Source organism: Eucalyptus grandis, chromosome 7 (assembly GCF_016545825.1).
Source record: "Eucalyptus grandis isolate ANBG69807.140 chromosome 7, ASM1654582v1, whole genome shotgun sequence".
NCBI lineage: Eukaryota > Viridiplantae > Streptophyta > Magnoliopsida > Myrtales > Myrtaceae > Eucalyptus > Eucalyptus grandis.
The window spans coordinates 29444956-29460393 of NC_052618.1; the positions used below are offsets into that span (position 1 = coordinate 29444956).

Consider the following 15438-nt stretch of genomic DNA (forward strand, 5'->3'; position numbering starts at 1 on the left):
ATTCGAGACCAAGTTCGGCTGAGGAAGTTGGGGCAAAAGAATCGGAAAATATATATATATATATAATTAGTGGATCACAAATTTAAACATCATTCGTACGCAAATTTGATAAGAATTTGATTAAAGAAATCATCGCTTTTTAACTGTATCAATCATACAGAAGTTTGTGTTCACTCCTCTACTGAGGTAGAGCATAAATGCATGCATTCCTGACTTTAGGTTCCTCTGGCTTGTTTATTCTTGAGCCCTTTTATAAGGCACATGAGCAATCATAGTCCAAATGGTCAAAGGGAAACCATGCTTCGGTCTTGGTTCGTTTGATTATCTCTCACATGGTGGAGACTCGGACATTGCTTCAGTCGCACGCTACTCGTACTCCTATGTCTGAAACTCGCACCAGTCCCAACTCTCTGATACTCTTTTCGCACGGAGAGGGAGAGAGAGAGATGGTGTGAAGGAGGACAGTTAACGTGAGAGCAGCAAGGGTGGTCATAGGCAGGACGAAGCAGGGAGAGATAGGGCCGCTCGGGCTACGGGCAGTTCAGGGAAGAAAGGGTCAGAGGGAACAAGGAGAGGATGCCGGAGCTTGGCATTCTTCCTCTTTCCTTCAACCTCAACCTCAATCTAGTGAATACCCAGAGAAACAAACATGTTGTGGAGAAGAGGTCACCTGTCTCGGCTTCCTGCTTCGACACCTCGGTGTTCTGCTTCTTGTCATGTTAGCGTTGTGATTGTCTTGGAGTCCTATATGTCTATCATGCCCTCCCTTTTGTTGCATTGCAACGAGGAGGAAAATGTTTTCTTTGAATGAAAAACTTTCACAGATGACTTGTTGATGATTTCGTCTTGGCAGAAAATGGAAAAATGGAGTGAAATGCTTACCAGTTAGCAGTGAGATATGTTACAGATATTGCAGTCTTCGTAGAATCAGTATGGAAATCCTGAAATTCACACGGTTTGAATTCGAAAGGATTGACCATACCCTTTCTCGTTCACTAGACTTGAACTACTACTTTTCTTCTTCTGCAGATGAAGCTTGCATGCATTCAGCCACTCAGGATACAGTAAATCGCACTTGTAGTGAACCTTGTCGTACACAAGGTGTTCTTGACAGTTCCCTATCTTTTCAAGCAAAGAAAAGGATCAATGAACACATTGAGGCCAAGCATTTTAATGAGAACTATCAACTGTGAGATGAAAATGGAACACAGATGGATGTGATGGAGTTTGTGGAAAATGACAGGTTTGTTCTTTTGCTGGCGTTCAAGTCCAACAAATGACACTTTGACGTTGTTAAGAGATAATTGTAAAAATTGCTGCCAGAAGCAATTAAGTGTGGTGTATATCCGACTCTAATACACTTCACTTTTAGCTTAAAAGCGCATGGTTTTGAGAGTTATTGTGACATAAAGTTCACTGAACAGATGTTGCCTTGCTGAAATAGGAGCAACCCATGCATGTACTAATAATTGAAGGAAAGGAACATTTTGCAGTGAGTCTATAACTTACCTCGACAAATTTGGCAAACATATACTGAATTAATTCTCTTATTTAGATTAGAAAGATAGTGATAATTAAATGGCAACTGATGAAAAGGAAGAGCTTTAGAACATTTCAGAGCTAACAGTGCATTTGCTTTTTCTATCAGCATCACCACTGAACAAAATTGGACCCTAACTCTAGGAACTTTGCCACTAAAAAATTCGTGGTTCCCAAGCAAAGTTGCACTCTTGCCTTTTCCTCTGCCACTGAACTTGAGCAGCTCTAGCGTACAGGCTTTATAAACATCTATGTTGCACCTTAATAGTGGCAAAAGCTACGGTTCTCACATCCAGCATAAAAACTGTTAACAAGTTTTCAGATCAAAAGATCTGTCTCGGTTGGTCAGTCACAGAGTTTGACTGAGACCAAATTTAGTGTCTTCTGTTCACACAAGAGAGGCAGCACATGCAGTGAAAACCTACAGCTTGAAGTAAGGTTACATGGTACGATGGCATAATGTTCGTATCAGTTGGAACAGATGAATAAGATTCCAAACATCTGGATAAACACCCCAAGAAAATTATCTAGCAAAACATAACTTTGAGAGTTCATAGCAGATTTTGGAAGTTTCTGAATTAAATCAATGAGGTTGGCACGTGATGTTGTAGGCTGCTATATGGAGAAGTTAATCGATGGGAATTCAACAAGCCTGCATGTTTTTCCTCATTCTATTGACCTGGCTATATTTGTTTTCCAATATTTGGAGATAGGCAATCATCAGAGACTCGGAGTCGATCCTTCTAATGCACCGTTTCCACTACCAAATCATCAGTCTCAGAACATATTTTGGGATGGGTTGGTGATTGTATCCCGAAGATCAGAGTATAGGCCATACAGAGAGTACCGGCGAAGGTTCTTTACTTCGTACCACGAGTTGAGCACAACATCGTTCTTGTCAGTACCCGAGAATGTGAGCTGTATGCCTATGTTGCATGCCCCAGCATGACTACACTTGGAGTTTGGTACTGCACAGTCTTCATTGTTGAGGCAAACAGTGGAGTCCCCGGGGCATGAATCGCATCCAAACTTCTTCCAGTACAAGTTTTGGAGCGTACCTTTCTGGAACTCAAGGACCTGTAGTGAACCGCATCTACTGTCAATTACGAGGGAGACAGAAAAGAATGAAGAAAAAGTAAAAAGAGAATGCCAGTGAAATGACAGATAATCGATTTTATGATATTTACCAAAGTGAAACTGGTTATTGTGTGAGTAGAATCGGCCACTTGTACTGGCAATGATCTTGCAGCATACTTATGTCCAGCGAAGGCTACCATATAACCTCCTGACATTCCCTATGAGTCCATAAATAACATCAAGAGAAAGCATCATGAAAAAGAGTAATTTCATTGTTCTAGTGATGTTGCTGGAACATATATGAACGATCACACCAAATCTCATAGGGAAAGATGGCCACTACTAACAATTTGTTCACAGGATTAAGTGAAAATCAACACTCCTAGGAAGTGAAAGTGGAGAGGAGTAAAGAGAGACATAAAGCTAATTGGTCGAGAGCGTCGGCTTCCATCGAGTATCGACATTTTTGCCCATTTGCAGATGTTAAAAAAATAATAACAACTACAAGAAATTCACGGTATTGCGCTGGAGCAGAAGAGTTGACAAAAAGGGTGCAAATTCCAGCACACAGAAGAAAATCAATAAACCAACAGAGAAGATATGATAAAAGGCCTGGTCTTCAAACTAACCCAAGCAGCATCAACTCCTCCAGGATGTTTTGTAATGAAAAACATATTTCTAAGATGTCAACCATCACTATTAATGCCAACCAATATCTGCTGCTTTTAGTTTTCCTTGAATAAGAATCCACAACATTGCAACATTAATCAACAGAAGTAATGACTTTAATAAGACACCAAATCCAGAGATATGTGGGGCGACTACATGATTATAAAGGAATTGTGACTTAATCTGAAAGACAAACCAATCTTCTCCGGGGTACTTAATGCACGAATTCGATTTGATTGAAATGGACTTCCTAATTTCGGAGAGTTGGCCTTCACCCCTCTGCACCATTACCGGGTCTATATACAAAAGAGTGAGAACTTTTTATCACACCTTCATTAGCCAATGCTGGCCTCTGAATAAATATGTCCTAGCCTAAACAATTACGACCACAGACATGCTGCAAAGTCCAAATTTTAACAACCCAAGTGATGATCGACAAAGCAAACAAATGAGATGCTCCAGCTAGCATGCTGGCATGATTGGTAAAAACCATGTCCCAATAACGCTGACATGTGCTAATTAAGCACATCTAATGGCATTGACTGACATGCGTTGTGGTGCAAATCTACGCAGCATTGTTATGCATCAAAGCACGGAATTCATTGAAAAATCAGCTTCACATGCTTCCTAAAGTACATACCGGGTTGAATGTGCTGCTGTTGATGGTAAGCAGGGAGATCTCATCCACTTTTGGCCTGTAAACAGCAAGCTGAGCACTTGAACCTGCTAGAGGAAGTCGATTGTCACAGGGTGAAAGCTGAATCTGTTGAAAGAAGAACGATTCCTTCGTGGAGAAGGCAAGGCCGAAGGTAAAGCCATCCCCTTTCTGGATTTTCGTGTCCGAGCATGGATCAAAAACGAGATTTGTGTCTTCTGCATCTACAGCAATTGTGATAATCGAAATGGCTGCTATTAACGGTATCAAAACTGCTCTGTCCATTGTACTATGTGCTCTCCATTTTCCCATCTTCACTTCTCAAAATCTAAGAAAGGAGGCAAAAAACTTCATCATTAGTGCAGGATTTAATTTTACCGACCATGGATGTGAATACAAGGTGACAGTCAAGATCTGCTTCGGTATATAGGGGGGATGTCTCGACGTAACATGACATCAAGAAATCAGATGAAAGAAAAATACTTTTGATTTCTAACACCATGAACCAAGAAAATACGGAAGAAATTCACAAGAATAAACTCAAGCATTATCATTTCCACCCACGTGAGCAAATTAGGAGCATGAAAAAACCCAGTTGGGAAAATGATATCTGATGCAATTATTGCACAACATACATCGAAAGCGGAAAGAACAGATGTCCTGGATTTTCTTGAACCAATCTGATAAGGGGGGAATACAATCTGCAACTTATGCAGTATTTGTCAACCCATTTAATGGATCATTCACGCACATAATCTATCAAATCATTGGAAGGAGGAGAAACAAAAGGGAAAACCAAGAACGTACCTTGCCGACGCAGTGGAAAAACTCTGTTTCTCTCGCAGCAAATTTCAAGAACAAGAAAACGAACCGAAGACTTTCTGCAGACCACGTCCAGGAAAATGTTCAAGGGGCTGAAAGGCTTAGGAAACGGTGGTGGGATCGGGCTTGCAGAAGATGCGTGGAAAACTCAAACTTGAATAGGGAAGCGAAACTTTGATGATCTTCGAAGTTTGCAAACTGCAATTTCAAGAATCAAAGGAAAAAACAAAAAAAGTTAAAAAAGAAATGGCAAGATGTTGAAGGAAACGGCCCCGGGACGCAAGAAACGGTTGCATCGGCAAGCCAGGTGGATCTTGTCCCAAAAACGGTTATGGAAGTTGGCATTCCGAGCGGATCCCAAGATGGTACTACGTAGATTTTCTCTTTATTTTTTTGGAAAGTCGTATGTCGCCATCAATAAAAAATTAGAACATTAAGGTTGTAATGCCAAGTAGGATGAGATTCATGACACGTGGGTGTGATTGGTCGGTAACACCCCATCATTATTGGCTTGCTGTGTAATTACCACAGAAGCTACCTGCTCTATTGGGTGGACAAGCAAATATATGAAAATATAAAGTCCTCGTTGCAAGATTGTCGAAAGCAATGTTAAGGCCAGGTTGCGACTAAGGAAAGATTGTTTGATGCATTTGGTTTAAGTAAATAATTACAAGTTAAGGTGCAAGTAAAGTGGATATCACATAAGGCACATGAACATCAAGAAGAAGTTGAATCCTTAAGTCTCATAATTAATTGATATATTAATTGAGTGAATCAAAAAGCCACAACGCAAATGAAATTAGATACTCACTTTGTCACTCCAACCCAAATTTAAAATTCACGATGACCCTTACGATTTCAAGTAAGCAAACAAAAGCTTATACTAGCCTTTCTAATCAACATATTCTTTTGGGTGAAAAATAACATAAATGGTTTTTAAACTATTATCTAATATGCAATATAATCTCCGAATTCTTAATTTGTTCAATGCGGTTTTTAAATTTTTAATCCAATGTTCAATGTGATCCTCGAACTTTTAAATATTTGGGACAAATGCATTAAATGCTCTATAATTTATTGCGAATGTGCAATTGAATTCTAAAACTTATCACAAAAGTGTAATTAAATCTTAAAATTTTAAAAAGTGCAATTAACTCTTAAAACTTATCAAATTAATTCAATCAAGTCTTTTCATTGATTATACTTTTTGATAATTTTACGATTTAATTATATTTTTTAAAAGTTAAATGACTCAATTATACATTTGTAAGAAGTTATGGGACTTCTAGTACACTAATCTCTAAATATTTTTATATAGTCTAGAAATTACGTTAAATATTTACTAGGCCAAAATTCATATATCACATTGCATTAATTAAAAGTATAAGAACGATATTATACATTGAATCAAAGTTCGATGGTCATTTGTGCCGGTACTCTCTTTCTTTCAAGCCTTGTCTTTGCATCATCTGAGAGCTCTTTCAGCAATAATAATAGACAGGGTTTTTCCCGACATAAGAATCACTGTTAGGACCAGAAACCTTTGCTAATGATAAAGGACTTCAACAGGAATCGAACCGCTCCGATCTTGTATTGCACCCAGCCATGCACAAAACCTCCCGATGATCAAGGAACCGAAACCCCATTTGCTGACCGGTTGGATCAGGCGTCTTCATGCTCCCCCACCGTCCACTTCTCCCCTTTTCAAGAACGGACAATCCCATGACGACCTCCACCTCATCTCTCTCTGCAAGCGGAACCTCTACAGGGAAGCCCTCGAAGCATTCGACGCCTTGCGAAAGATCCCGGGTTCTCGGATAAGCAGTGCCCAGACATGGGTTGGGTTGGTCTGCGCTTGTTCTAGCCTCAGGTCCTTGAAGCATGGCCGCCGAGTTCATGATCACATCCGGGCTTCCGGGGCTCGAACGGACGTTATACTTGACAACCATGTCATTAACATGTACGGAAAATGTGGGTCGATGGCGGATGCGAGGAAGGTGTTTGATGAAATGCGCCACAGGAACGTGGTTTCTTGGACTTCCCTCATTGCTGGATACTCACAGAATGGTCAGAATATTGATGCTGTTCGACTATACTTTGAAATGTTACAGTCGGGGTTGTTGCCTGATCACTTCACCTTTGGGAGTGTATTGAAGGCTTGTTCCGGGTTGGGAGGCGTTGGCTTAGGGATGCAGCTGCATGCCCATGTTGTGAAATCAGAGTTTGGTTCTCACCTTATAGCGCAGAATGCTCTTATAGCAATGTACACTAAGTTGGATAGAATTGATGATGCGTGTAGGGTATATCATCTTATAAAAGAGAAGGATTTGATTTCGTGGAGCTCAATGATTGCAGGTTTTTCCCAACTCAATCACGAGCTACAAGCCTTGCGCTACTTCAAAGAAATGCTTTGTCAGGGTCTATACCGGCCAAATGAGTTTACATTCGGCAGTGTTTTCAGTGCTTGCGGGAGCCTGGTACAACCGGAAATTGGAAGACAGATCCACGGGATTTGCATAAAGTTTGGATTTGCGGGAAATAAATTTGCAGGATGTGCTCTTTGTGACATGTATGCTAAATTTGGCCTCTTGGGTTCGTCTAAGATTGTGTTTCATCAGATAGAAACGCCTGACTTGATATCTTGGAATGCAGCTCTTGCTGGATTTGCTACTAATGGTCGTTCCAATGAGACGATATCGTATTTCAATCAAATGAGGCATTTAAATTTGCATCCTGATGATATCACTATCCGCTCCTTACTTTGTGCTTGTACGAGTCCTTCATCACTCCAGCAAGGTAAGCAGATGCACTCATACATTATCAAAATGGCATTTGTTCTAGATATTTCAGTGTGTAATGCATTAGTTACCATGTATGCAAAATGCTCCAATCTCAGGGAAGCATTAAAGGCATTTCAAGAGATGAGGCACCATGATGATCTCATTTCATGGAATGCAATTCTCGTTGCATGTATGCAGCACAAAGAGCCCATGGAGGTGTTCAAATTGTTTAAACTGTTGCTCATTTCTGAAGTGAAGCCTGACTACATCACTTTAACTACCATGATCGGGGCCTACACTGAAATGGCATCTCTAGATATGGGAAGCCAGGTTCATTGCTATGCTGTGAAAACTGGGCTGGTTCTTGATGTTTCTGTAGCAAATGCGCTGATTGACATGTATGCGAAGTGTGGATCCCTCAAAATTGCACGTACTCTCTTTGATTCCATTGTAAATCCTGATGTCATCTCATGGAGTTCTCTGATTGTGGGGTATGCTCAGTTTGGACACGCTGAGGAAGCTCTTAAGCTTTATGAAAAGATGAGAAGCCTTGGAGTTAAGCCAAATGAGGTAACGATTGTTGGGGTGCTTACTGCTTGCAGTCATGTCGGACTAGTGGAGGAAGGGTGGGAATTATACAAAACCATGGAACTGGAACATGGGATTTTACCTACTAAAGAGCATTCTGCATGTGTGGTTGACTTGCTTGCTCGTGCTGGTCATTTATATGAAGCAAAAGATTTTATCAAACAAATGGAAGACACTCCTGACATTGTGGTATGGAAAGCTCTGTTAGCTGCCTCTAAAACGCATAAGAATCTTGAAATTGGAAGATGGGCCGCAGAGAATCTCCTGAAGCTAGATCCCCTCAATGCTACTGCTCATGTGTTGCTTTGCAGTATATATGCTTCTACTGGCCATTGGGACGATGTTGGAAGATTAAGGAGCTTGATGAGGGAACTTGGTGTCAGCAAAGTTCCAGGTCAAAGTTGGATTGAAATTAAAAGTAGGGTTCATGCTTTCTTAGCTGATGATAATCTGCATCCTGAAAGAGACAAAATATACCAAGTGATGGGGGAACTATGGTTACAATTGCTAGATCATGATTATGTTCCATTTCAAAATCAGGCGTTAAGCAGATTGAGTTGAAAAAAATTAATGCAAATGTGTACCTTTACCACACAGAATTGCATTTAGGATTCCCAGTTCATTATGGTTCCCTGCAAAAGGACTTGCCTGACTGCTGCAAGATTTACCAGATGGTATGCTTCTGTTTATTGCAAATTTCAAGTGTTAATGCTTCTCGTATGAATTTTTATTTGTTCCTTTTGATGTGCTATTTAGTAAAAGTTGGATTTATGGTTTCCATGGGATGGTAGTTGGGTTTCTTTTTCTTTTCTTTTTTTTTTTTGGGAGAAAAACCCTTAAAAATTTCCAAACTATGCCCACTATGACACATTTACCCCAAACTATTTTTTTTTTTTTTTTACACTAAATACCCTAAACTTCACTGTTCGACACATTTACCCTCCGTCAAGGTTCTGACAATGAGCACCCTTAAAAATTCTATGTGGCTGCCTACATGGACAATGGAAAGCAAACGGATGTGACTCCGTGCTCATGTGACTCAAGTAAAATAAAATGAATTGTTTTGGGTGGAAAATCATCTGACTTGGTTTCTTCAGGAAATGTTGTTTGGTCTGCGTCCCACTCTGTCTGTCTGAACTGTAGGGAAGAACAAATTTGCTCCAAATTCTAGGGTTCTTATGCTCTCTCTATCTTGCAGAAGATGTCAATTCAAGCTTGCTCTCTTGCTATCGGTTTCTCCATGTTCTACAGTGGTCGATGTTCTCTCTCTCTCTCTCTCTTTGATGCTCGATTTGATGGTCAAGTCGTTACCGAAACTCGATTTGTTCAATTTGGGACATGCTCTATTATTTTCTCTCTGGATTCAGTCCCGACAAACAAGCTCGATTCTAATTCAGTAATTCTCTGAATGTGCAACATAACATCCTTGAGTTTCTTTAGAACATGACATGTCAGGTTTGCATTGCTTTCCCTAAATGATCTCGAGTTCGCATTGTAGGTATGCAAATAAAAAAAAGAAAAAGAAAAGAAAGGTGTTGTTGTCTTTGCAATCTGGAATGAAATGTCGGTTGGCTTTTCCTTCGGGTTTTTAGAACATGCCATGTCAATTAGGCAGTCAATATCTTTCTATTTTTGCATTCTAGAATGAAATATAGCACACACAGAGAGAGAAAAAATTGGGTCTTGTTATTGAGCAGGGTTATCTACTTGTTTTCATTGTTCAACGTCAAAGAGTGTTTTTTATCAGGCTTATGAAATCCACGAAGTGTGCCTATCCCAGCTCTAGGAAAGTTTTCTTTGCCTGAACTTCTTGCCTCCTACATGTTTGCTTTTAAGACTGATTGGACCTGCTAACCTGTGGCTTTTAAAGGTTCTTTGAACATGGAGATGCAAACTTGCGTATCCTATTTGCTCAGGAATTTCAGTGATTTATTATCTCTGTGACTCTTATTTGTGTTTGCATTCTGGGCTATCTGTATTTGTTCAGAAATTTCAGAACTGGTGGTCTATTCTTGATTAATGTATTTGTCTCTATTACCTTGAAAATGAGATTTTTCTAGCCATGACATTAGGTCTTCTACCGGATGTCACCAAGCTATTCATTGTCAAATTTAAAATATAAATGCTGGATATGTTTCACATTGTCTAGAATCTCAGCGGGGTAGTAGATGTTCCATGAGCAAAGACTTTGTGTTCTATACCTCTCTGAGATCTCCTTCTCCTTCTTTCTCGCTTTTCGTTTTCTTTTCACTTTCTTCACTCTGATTTTTGAGTAATTTTCAAAAGGAAACAGAGGATAGAACTTTTCAGCTTGTATTGCTTGATGATGCACTGAGATGAAATGGATCATCTCTTGTTGTTCTCGTTCCAACCAGTTCCTTCCTGTAACTTTCTTTCGGAGACAGATTTTGCCGCCATGGTTTTTGCTCGATTTCTTTCAAAATATATACAGCAAATTGCAAAGCTCACTTGTGCTTTTGTTCCTGACTGACATCTTCTTCCTGGTCTTCTTTTATAAAAAGATTTTTTTATTTTTATTTTTATTATTTCACTGGAATAGAGGTTCCAACTCACTATCATACTGCCTTGGTTGCTTTTTTAGGTTCTGTCAGGGTTGAAATCAAGAAACAGAGAATAAAATATACTAAAATGAAATAAGTTATCCATTCATAATGTTTTCTTTAATAGGCTTTCATGGAGAAGCATCTAAGAACTCAAGAGGAGGCTGTTGGAGAAAGCTCGGGCTTGACAGAGGTGCCCACCGACATAATCTCCAACATACTTTTGAGACTGCTGGTGAAAATGCTGTTGCGATTCAAGTGTGTTTCAAAGTCCTGGTGCTCCATTATCGGACACTGGTTGTTGCTCATTTAGTTGTAGTTCAGTAACTTGGTTGCTTTGACGTCCCTTCGGCCCATATGTATCACAAAAAACTTTGAGCCAAGTTGCTTCAGCCACGTTGGCCACAGGCACTTCAGCTCAGGACATCAAAATGGATTCACCACTTCCTTGAGCCAACTGGACCAGACTGTCAACTTGACTGTGGAGGAATCACAAAGCGTCAATGGCTTAATTTGCTTTAAAATTGGGGATCTCACATATGTATGCAACATCAGCACTAGAGAGGTCAAGGCCCTTCTGCCTTCCGGTCACGATCTCCCTGTCCATTTGCATTGTAGCATCCGTAGCTTCAGCGCCTTGGGCTTTGATCCCATCACAAAAGCATGAAGTCATGAAGACATGGGTTCTGAGTGCCCTCAACCATTCAGGTGAAGTCATCACTCCGCACAAGATTCTGACATCGGGAACCAGTTTGTGGAGGAAAATTGGTAGCAGCAGTTGTGAGTTTCCTTTGGGAATTAGTGTTTGCATTAATGGAGCCATTCCTTTCCTGATGCTTGATCTGATGAGCAACAAAATAATGAAGGTGTTCGATGTTAGGATCGAGAAGTTTAGGATGATAAGGTTTCTAAACAGTGCCTTGAATCAGGCACATAGGCCTGCAGTTGATACCATTCAGAGGCCATTTGACAGTGTTAGACTGAGCATCTTGAGGATGGAAACATCATGTTGACGTATGCACTAGAGGATTATACAAGTCAAGTTTGAACAGAACGTCAAATTGTGCTACCGCTTAGTTGGAAAGAGGATCAACTGCATTCTAGGTGGTTTCTCGTCGTTAGCATCTGTGCCGGAGAAATCTGGTTTGCTCCAAAGGTTATATACTTGCTGTCTTATGATGTAGAGAACGGCACTCTGAAGAAGGTCCAAGTCCAAGTTCTCCACAAATCTCTATTGAGGAGTTCTGTGATCATTGCTTGTGCACTCATTGGATATGTGCATAGCATTTTGGCCTTGAGTGAGGTTTGCTTCTAAAGCTGTTGCACAAACCTCTCTTCTATATAGTTGCAGTGTAGGCAATCAGCATTACTACATATGTTTAATTATAAGATGTCCTTTCCGGGTTATGGTCTTCTAAGGAATGCCTTTATATAAGTTATACGTTACTTTGACACTTGCAGTTGGTTTACATCTCTTAGGAATGTGCTGTACATAATTAATTCCTTGTCCACCTTCTGTTTCATCAAGCATTATTTTCCATCTTTTGCTCTGATAAATGTAGTCAATGTACATGGTAGCCGACCCACAAGTAATGAACAATTGGCTGACCTACCACCAATTGTTCACATCATGCTCAATTGGCTTCTCACGTTGGGATTTTTCTGTTTTCTTTTCTTAGTAGGCTCCTGAAATATTTTGACTAGTTTCCATTGGGAACAACTAAAATGATCTAGGGAAATTTTGAGGGGTAGGTGCTGATATAACCCTTCCAATAGAAAGAAAGTGAATCTGGAAAGATTACTGCAATTTTCTTCTAATTGTTGTTGTCATCATACCTGTTTAGCTATTACATTCATGAACACTGTTTGCATCTGCTGGCGTGCTGAGTAAAAAACCTCCGTTATATATTACAAAGTGCATGGGTTGAGAGTTATCACAGCTTCAAGCTAGGTTGGTGTGAAGCCAAAACATTGCCAATGTAATCCATGAATCGTCTCAGTTTATATTGGTAATATATCAAGACTTCTCTATAGATTCCGCACATTTTATCCCTCTCAAGAAGCCTAAAGCAGTAAGAGCAGCCGGTAACATGGCTGGATCAATTAGTATGACCATCAACTTTGATGTCCTTAGATATATATCACTTTCTTAACGTTTCCGTGAGTATCTTATCTGCATGGCTTGAACTGAACCATCATTATCAGGCTGGATATTTATTCTACAGCTAAACTGAGAATTTTGTAGTCAAACAAAGTGGACTTCTCAAAGCGAGGACAAGGGAAGGAGTCAACAAGGAAAGACAAGAAGGCTTGTGAAGTCACATGCTAGGACTGAAAATGCTTCTGCGACAGGTATAGTCATTCTAGGCTGCTAGGATTTGCTCTCTTTTCCCCATGAGACGTTGATGGACTACAATGATATGTAGGCAAGAAGAAGGGAGCAGATGACGCATCTCCAATGACACTGTCAATAATATAGTCTACGGCCAATGGAATTGGGTTCCCAGTGATTCCAGAAAAACATTTGGGTGTTAAGGCTCTTGTAGGCTAGACACCAATTATTGCTGAAGTCTTTAATGATATTTTAGGAAGACGGCATTCACAAAACTGGATATTTTTTGTGTTATGACCAACAATTTTTTTTTTTCCTTTGCCGGTAACAGGATAGATGCTTTCGATATATGCAGATAATTCCTTTGGTGTTGGCATGTGTAACTTGATTCGATGTAAATAATTTAATATCTCATGGCAATTCACATACAAATCTAGGTACTCCAGCTATCCGAAAGCTTGTCTCTGAGCCTCAACCAATAAGGGTCAACATTCAAGCCTTTTTCTTCTTATTTTGAATTTCATGGAGCTTGTGTTCTTTCGCAAATCACATATATCATGCAAATGAGTAATTGAGTCGAGAGGCTTTAGCTAGAATGCCCTGCCTACTTAAGCATCCAAACCATATGTGCTTTCATGATATACCGTGTTCCTGACTATGTGAACAAATAGCTGAATCGAGAGGCATGTTTATTCTGAACACATCTGCTGAAACAACCGTGTGAAAATGTGAGATAAGGTCATTTGGTCTGGTCTGGCCTTTTTTTTTTTTTTTTTTCCGGCACCGATTGCCATTTTCTCATCCATAAGTTCTCAAGATGCATTTGCTGAAATATTAATTGCAGCTTCTGAAGGATATAGTGTAGCGCAAGTCGTACAAGATGTCACTGCAGGAATATCTGCAGCTCTGAGGTCAAAAGATCTTTGCACGAAAAATTACATTCTCAAGTATTGGATAGGTTTGGTAAGCACGCGGGACTTTTAAAGTTTGTGTCTCCTAATTAAATTAATTCAGGAAAGGAGTTGATTCACTTAAGTGGAGTTTCTTTACCTTTTTTTCTTCTTCTTTTTTTGTCTAGAACATTCTCTTTTCTTGGTGGTGGACCCAAGGGAATGAGGCAAAAGAGATTATGCAGATGAATATGGAAAGTAGTGGAGTCTTTGGAAGTACTGCAAAATTTCCTTCAAGCACATAATTTTCTACATTTGAGCCATATCAAAGAAGGATGCAGTGAAGGACTGGCCATTGCCAGCGTGGTGACTTCTACCGATACCGTATAGATGGCATCTAAATTGAAAGATCACTCATTCCAGAGTACATTTAATACCTATTTGGAAGAGCCCAAGCGATGAAGAGTCAATTGATGAGGCTGCTTTTGATAAAAGGTGGACAGGAGAAGCTTGAGAAAAAGCGGTTGAAGCTGAAACTCAAATTTCTGGTCTTGAGAACGAGAGATTCAAAATCGATGAAAAGATCGGAAAGATCAGTAAGGAGATGAGACGTTTCCAAGAGGAACTGAAACTAGCCTTGGATTCTGAAACACAATCTTGAGAACCAGCGTCAACATCATATACAAAGCGGTACAAAGTGGACATCACAAATTCGAAGATTGTTTAAACAATTTCATTGGGTAAGATGTGCCCTTGCACTTCATTTTTGCCATCACTTTCGTCGGTTGATCCTGTTTCCAACTGAGTAGCACGATTTGACGTTCTGTCCAAACTTGACTTGCATAATCCCTGACGTTTTCATACTCAAGATGCTCATGTGACACCATGCTTGGTAATAGTCTGACCTCCTTCCTTTGTCCACACTCATCATCATCAACGAGGAAAGTTACATCCTCATGCAATCCAATGCGTGTTTTTTGATTACTCACAGACACAAAAGGGCTATAATGTTACCATCCCCTTCCAAAAAAATCTCTCTCTGAGATGTCACTTTTGTTGAAAATAAATCATATTTTTCACAACCTTATATTCAGGGGGAGTACTCATGAAAGATAAGGGCCTTGGTATTTTTGATAACTTGGATTTATTGTCCAATGTCCCAATCAACCGAAACTCGTCCATGGTAGCTCATGACCTACCTTAAATCCTATCCTTGTTTACCACAATCTCCCACACACCAACCTGTCTTTGTTCTTATTCCCACTAGTCCAACTCGTATTCGTGATTCTATGAGATTTTCTAAGATGTATCCAAGGAAGACAGTCATTCCAACACAAGAGCAGGTCTGAAATACCACTTCAAGTACTGTAAATGAGAGCATGGTAAGTCCTCAATCCCCTTTGAAAGAACAACTTAGTGATATAATTGAGACTGATCTTGATTTACCTATTGCTATTAGAAAATGGATTAGAAAAGGGACTAGAGAGTGCACGAAGAAACTAATTTATCCACTATCAAATTATGT

The 15438-nt window shown here is 39.8% G+C and overlaps 2 protein-coding genes across 4 annotated transcripts; one reads left to right on the plus strand and one right to left on the minus strand.

The window, feature by feature from the left end:
* Positions 1–2081: 2081 nt before the first annotated feature.
* LOC104453239 lies at positions 2082–4264 on the minus strand. Its single transcript, XM_039318263.1, has 3 exons — positions 3926–4264; positions 2727–2834; positions 2082–2616 (listed from the first exon to the last, which is right to left on the minus strand). The coding sequence occupies exons 1-3, from the start codon at positions 4250–4252 to the stop codon at positions 2317–2319; spliced, it is 735 nt and encodes a 244-aa protein (XP_039174197.1). The 5' UTR covers positions 4253–4264; the 3' UTR covers positions 2082–2316.
* Positions 4265–6198: 1934 nt separating this feature from the next.
* On the plus strand, positions 6199–13443 carry LOC104453240 (pentatricopeptide repeat-containing protein At3g53360, mitochondrial). 3 transcript variants are annotated; one of them, XM_010067764.3, is made up of 4 exons: positions 6199–8804; positions 10819–11994; positions 12937–13043; positions 13118–13443. In XM_010067764.3, the coding sequence occupies exon 1, from the start codon at positions 6385–6387 to the stop codon at positions 8689–8691; it is 2307 nt and encodes a 768-aa protein (XP_010066066.2). In that variant the 5' UTR covers positions 6199–6384; the 3' UTR covers positions 8692–8804; positions 10819–11994; positions 12937–13043; positions 13118–13443. The 3 variants fall into 3 exon arrangements, with proteins under 3 accessions (XP_010066066.2, XP_039174071.1, XP_010066067.2); XM_039318137.1 differs by having other exon boundaries at positions 10819–13043; XM_010067765.3 differs by lacking the exons at positions 10819–11994; positions 12937–13043; positions 13118–13443 and adding an exon at positions 9329–10812.
* The last annotated feature ends 1995 nt before the right edge of the window (positions 13444–15438 follow it).

What these genes read in the sequence shown, in the direction of transcription:
- LOC104453239 (XM_039318263.1), bottom strand. Translation starts at nt 4,252, where the DNA reads ATGGGAAAATGGAGAGCACATAGTACAATGGACAGAGCAGTTTTGATA. An exon ending in ACAGCAGCACATTCAACCCG is followed by an intron (nt 2,835 to 3,925) that starts GTATGTACTTTA and finishes ATGGACTCATAG; the next exon opens with GGAATGTCAGGAGGTTATAT. An exon ending in CAATAACCAGTTTCACTTTG is followed by an intron (nt 2,617 to 2,726) that starts GTAAATATCATA and finishes GGTTCACTACAG; the next exon opens with GTCCTTGAGTTCCAGAAAGG.
- LOC104453240 (XM_039318137.1), top strand. Translation starts at nt 6,385, where the DNA reads ATGATCAAGGAACCGAAACCCCATTTGCTGACCGGTTGGATCAGGCGT.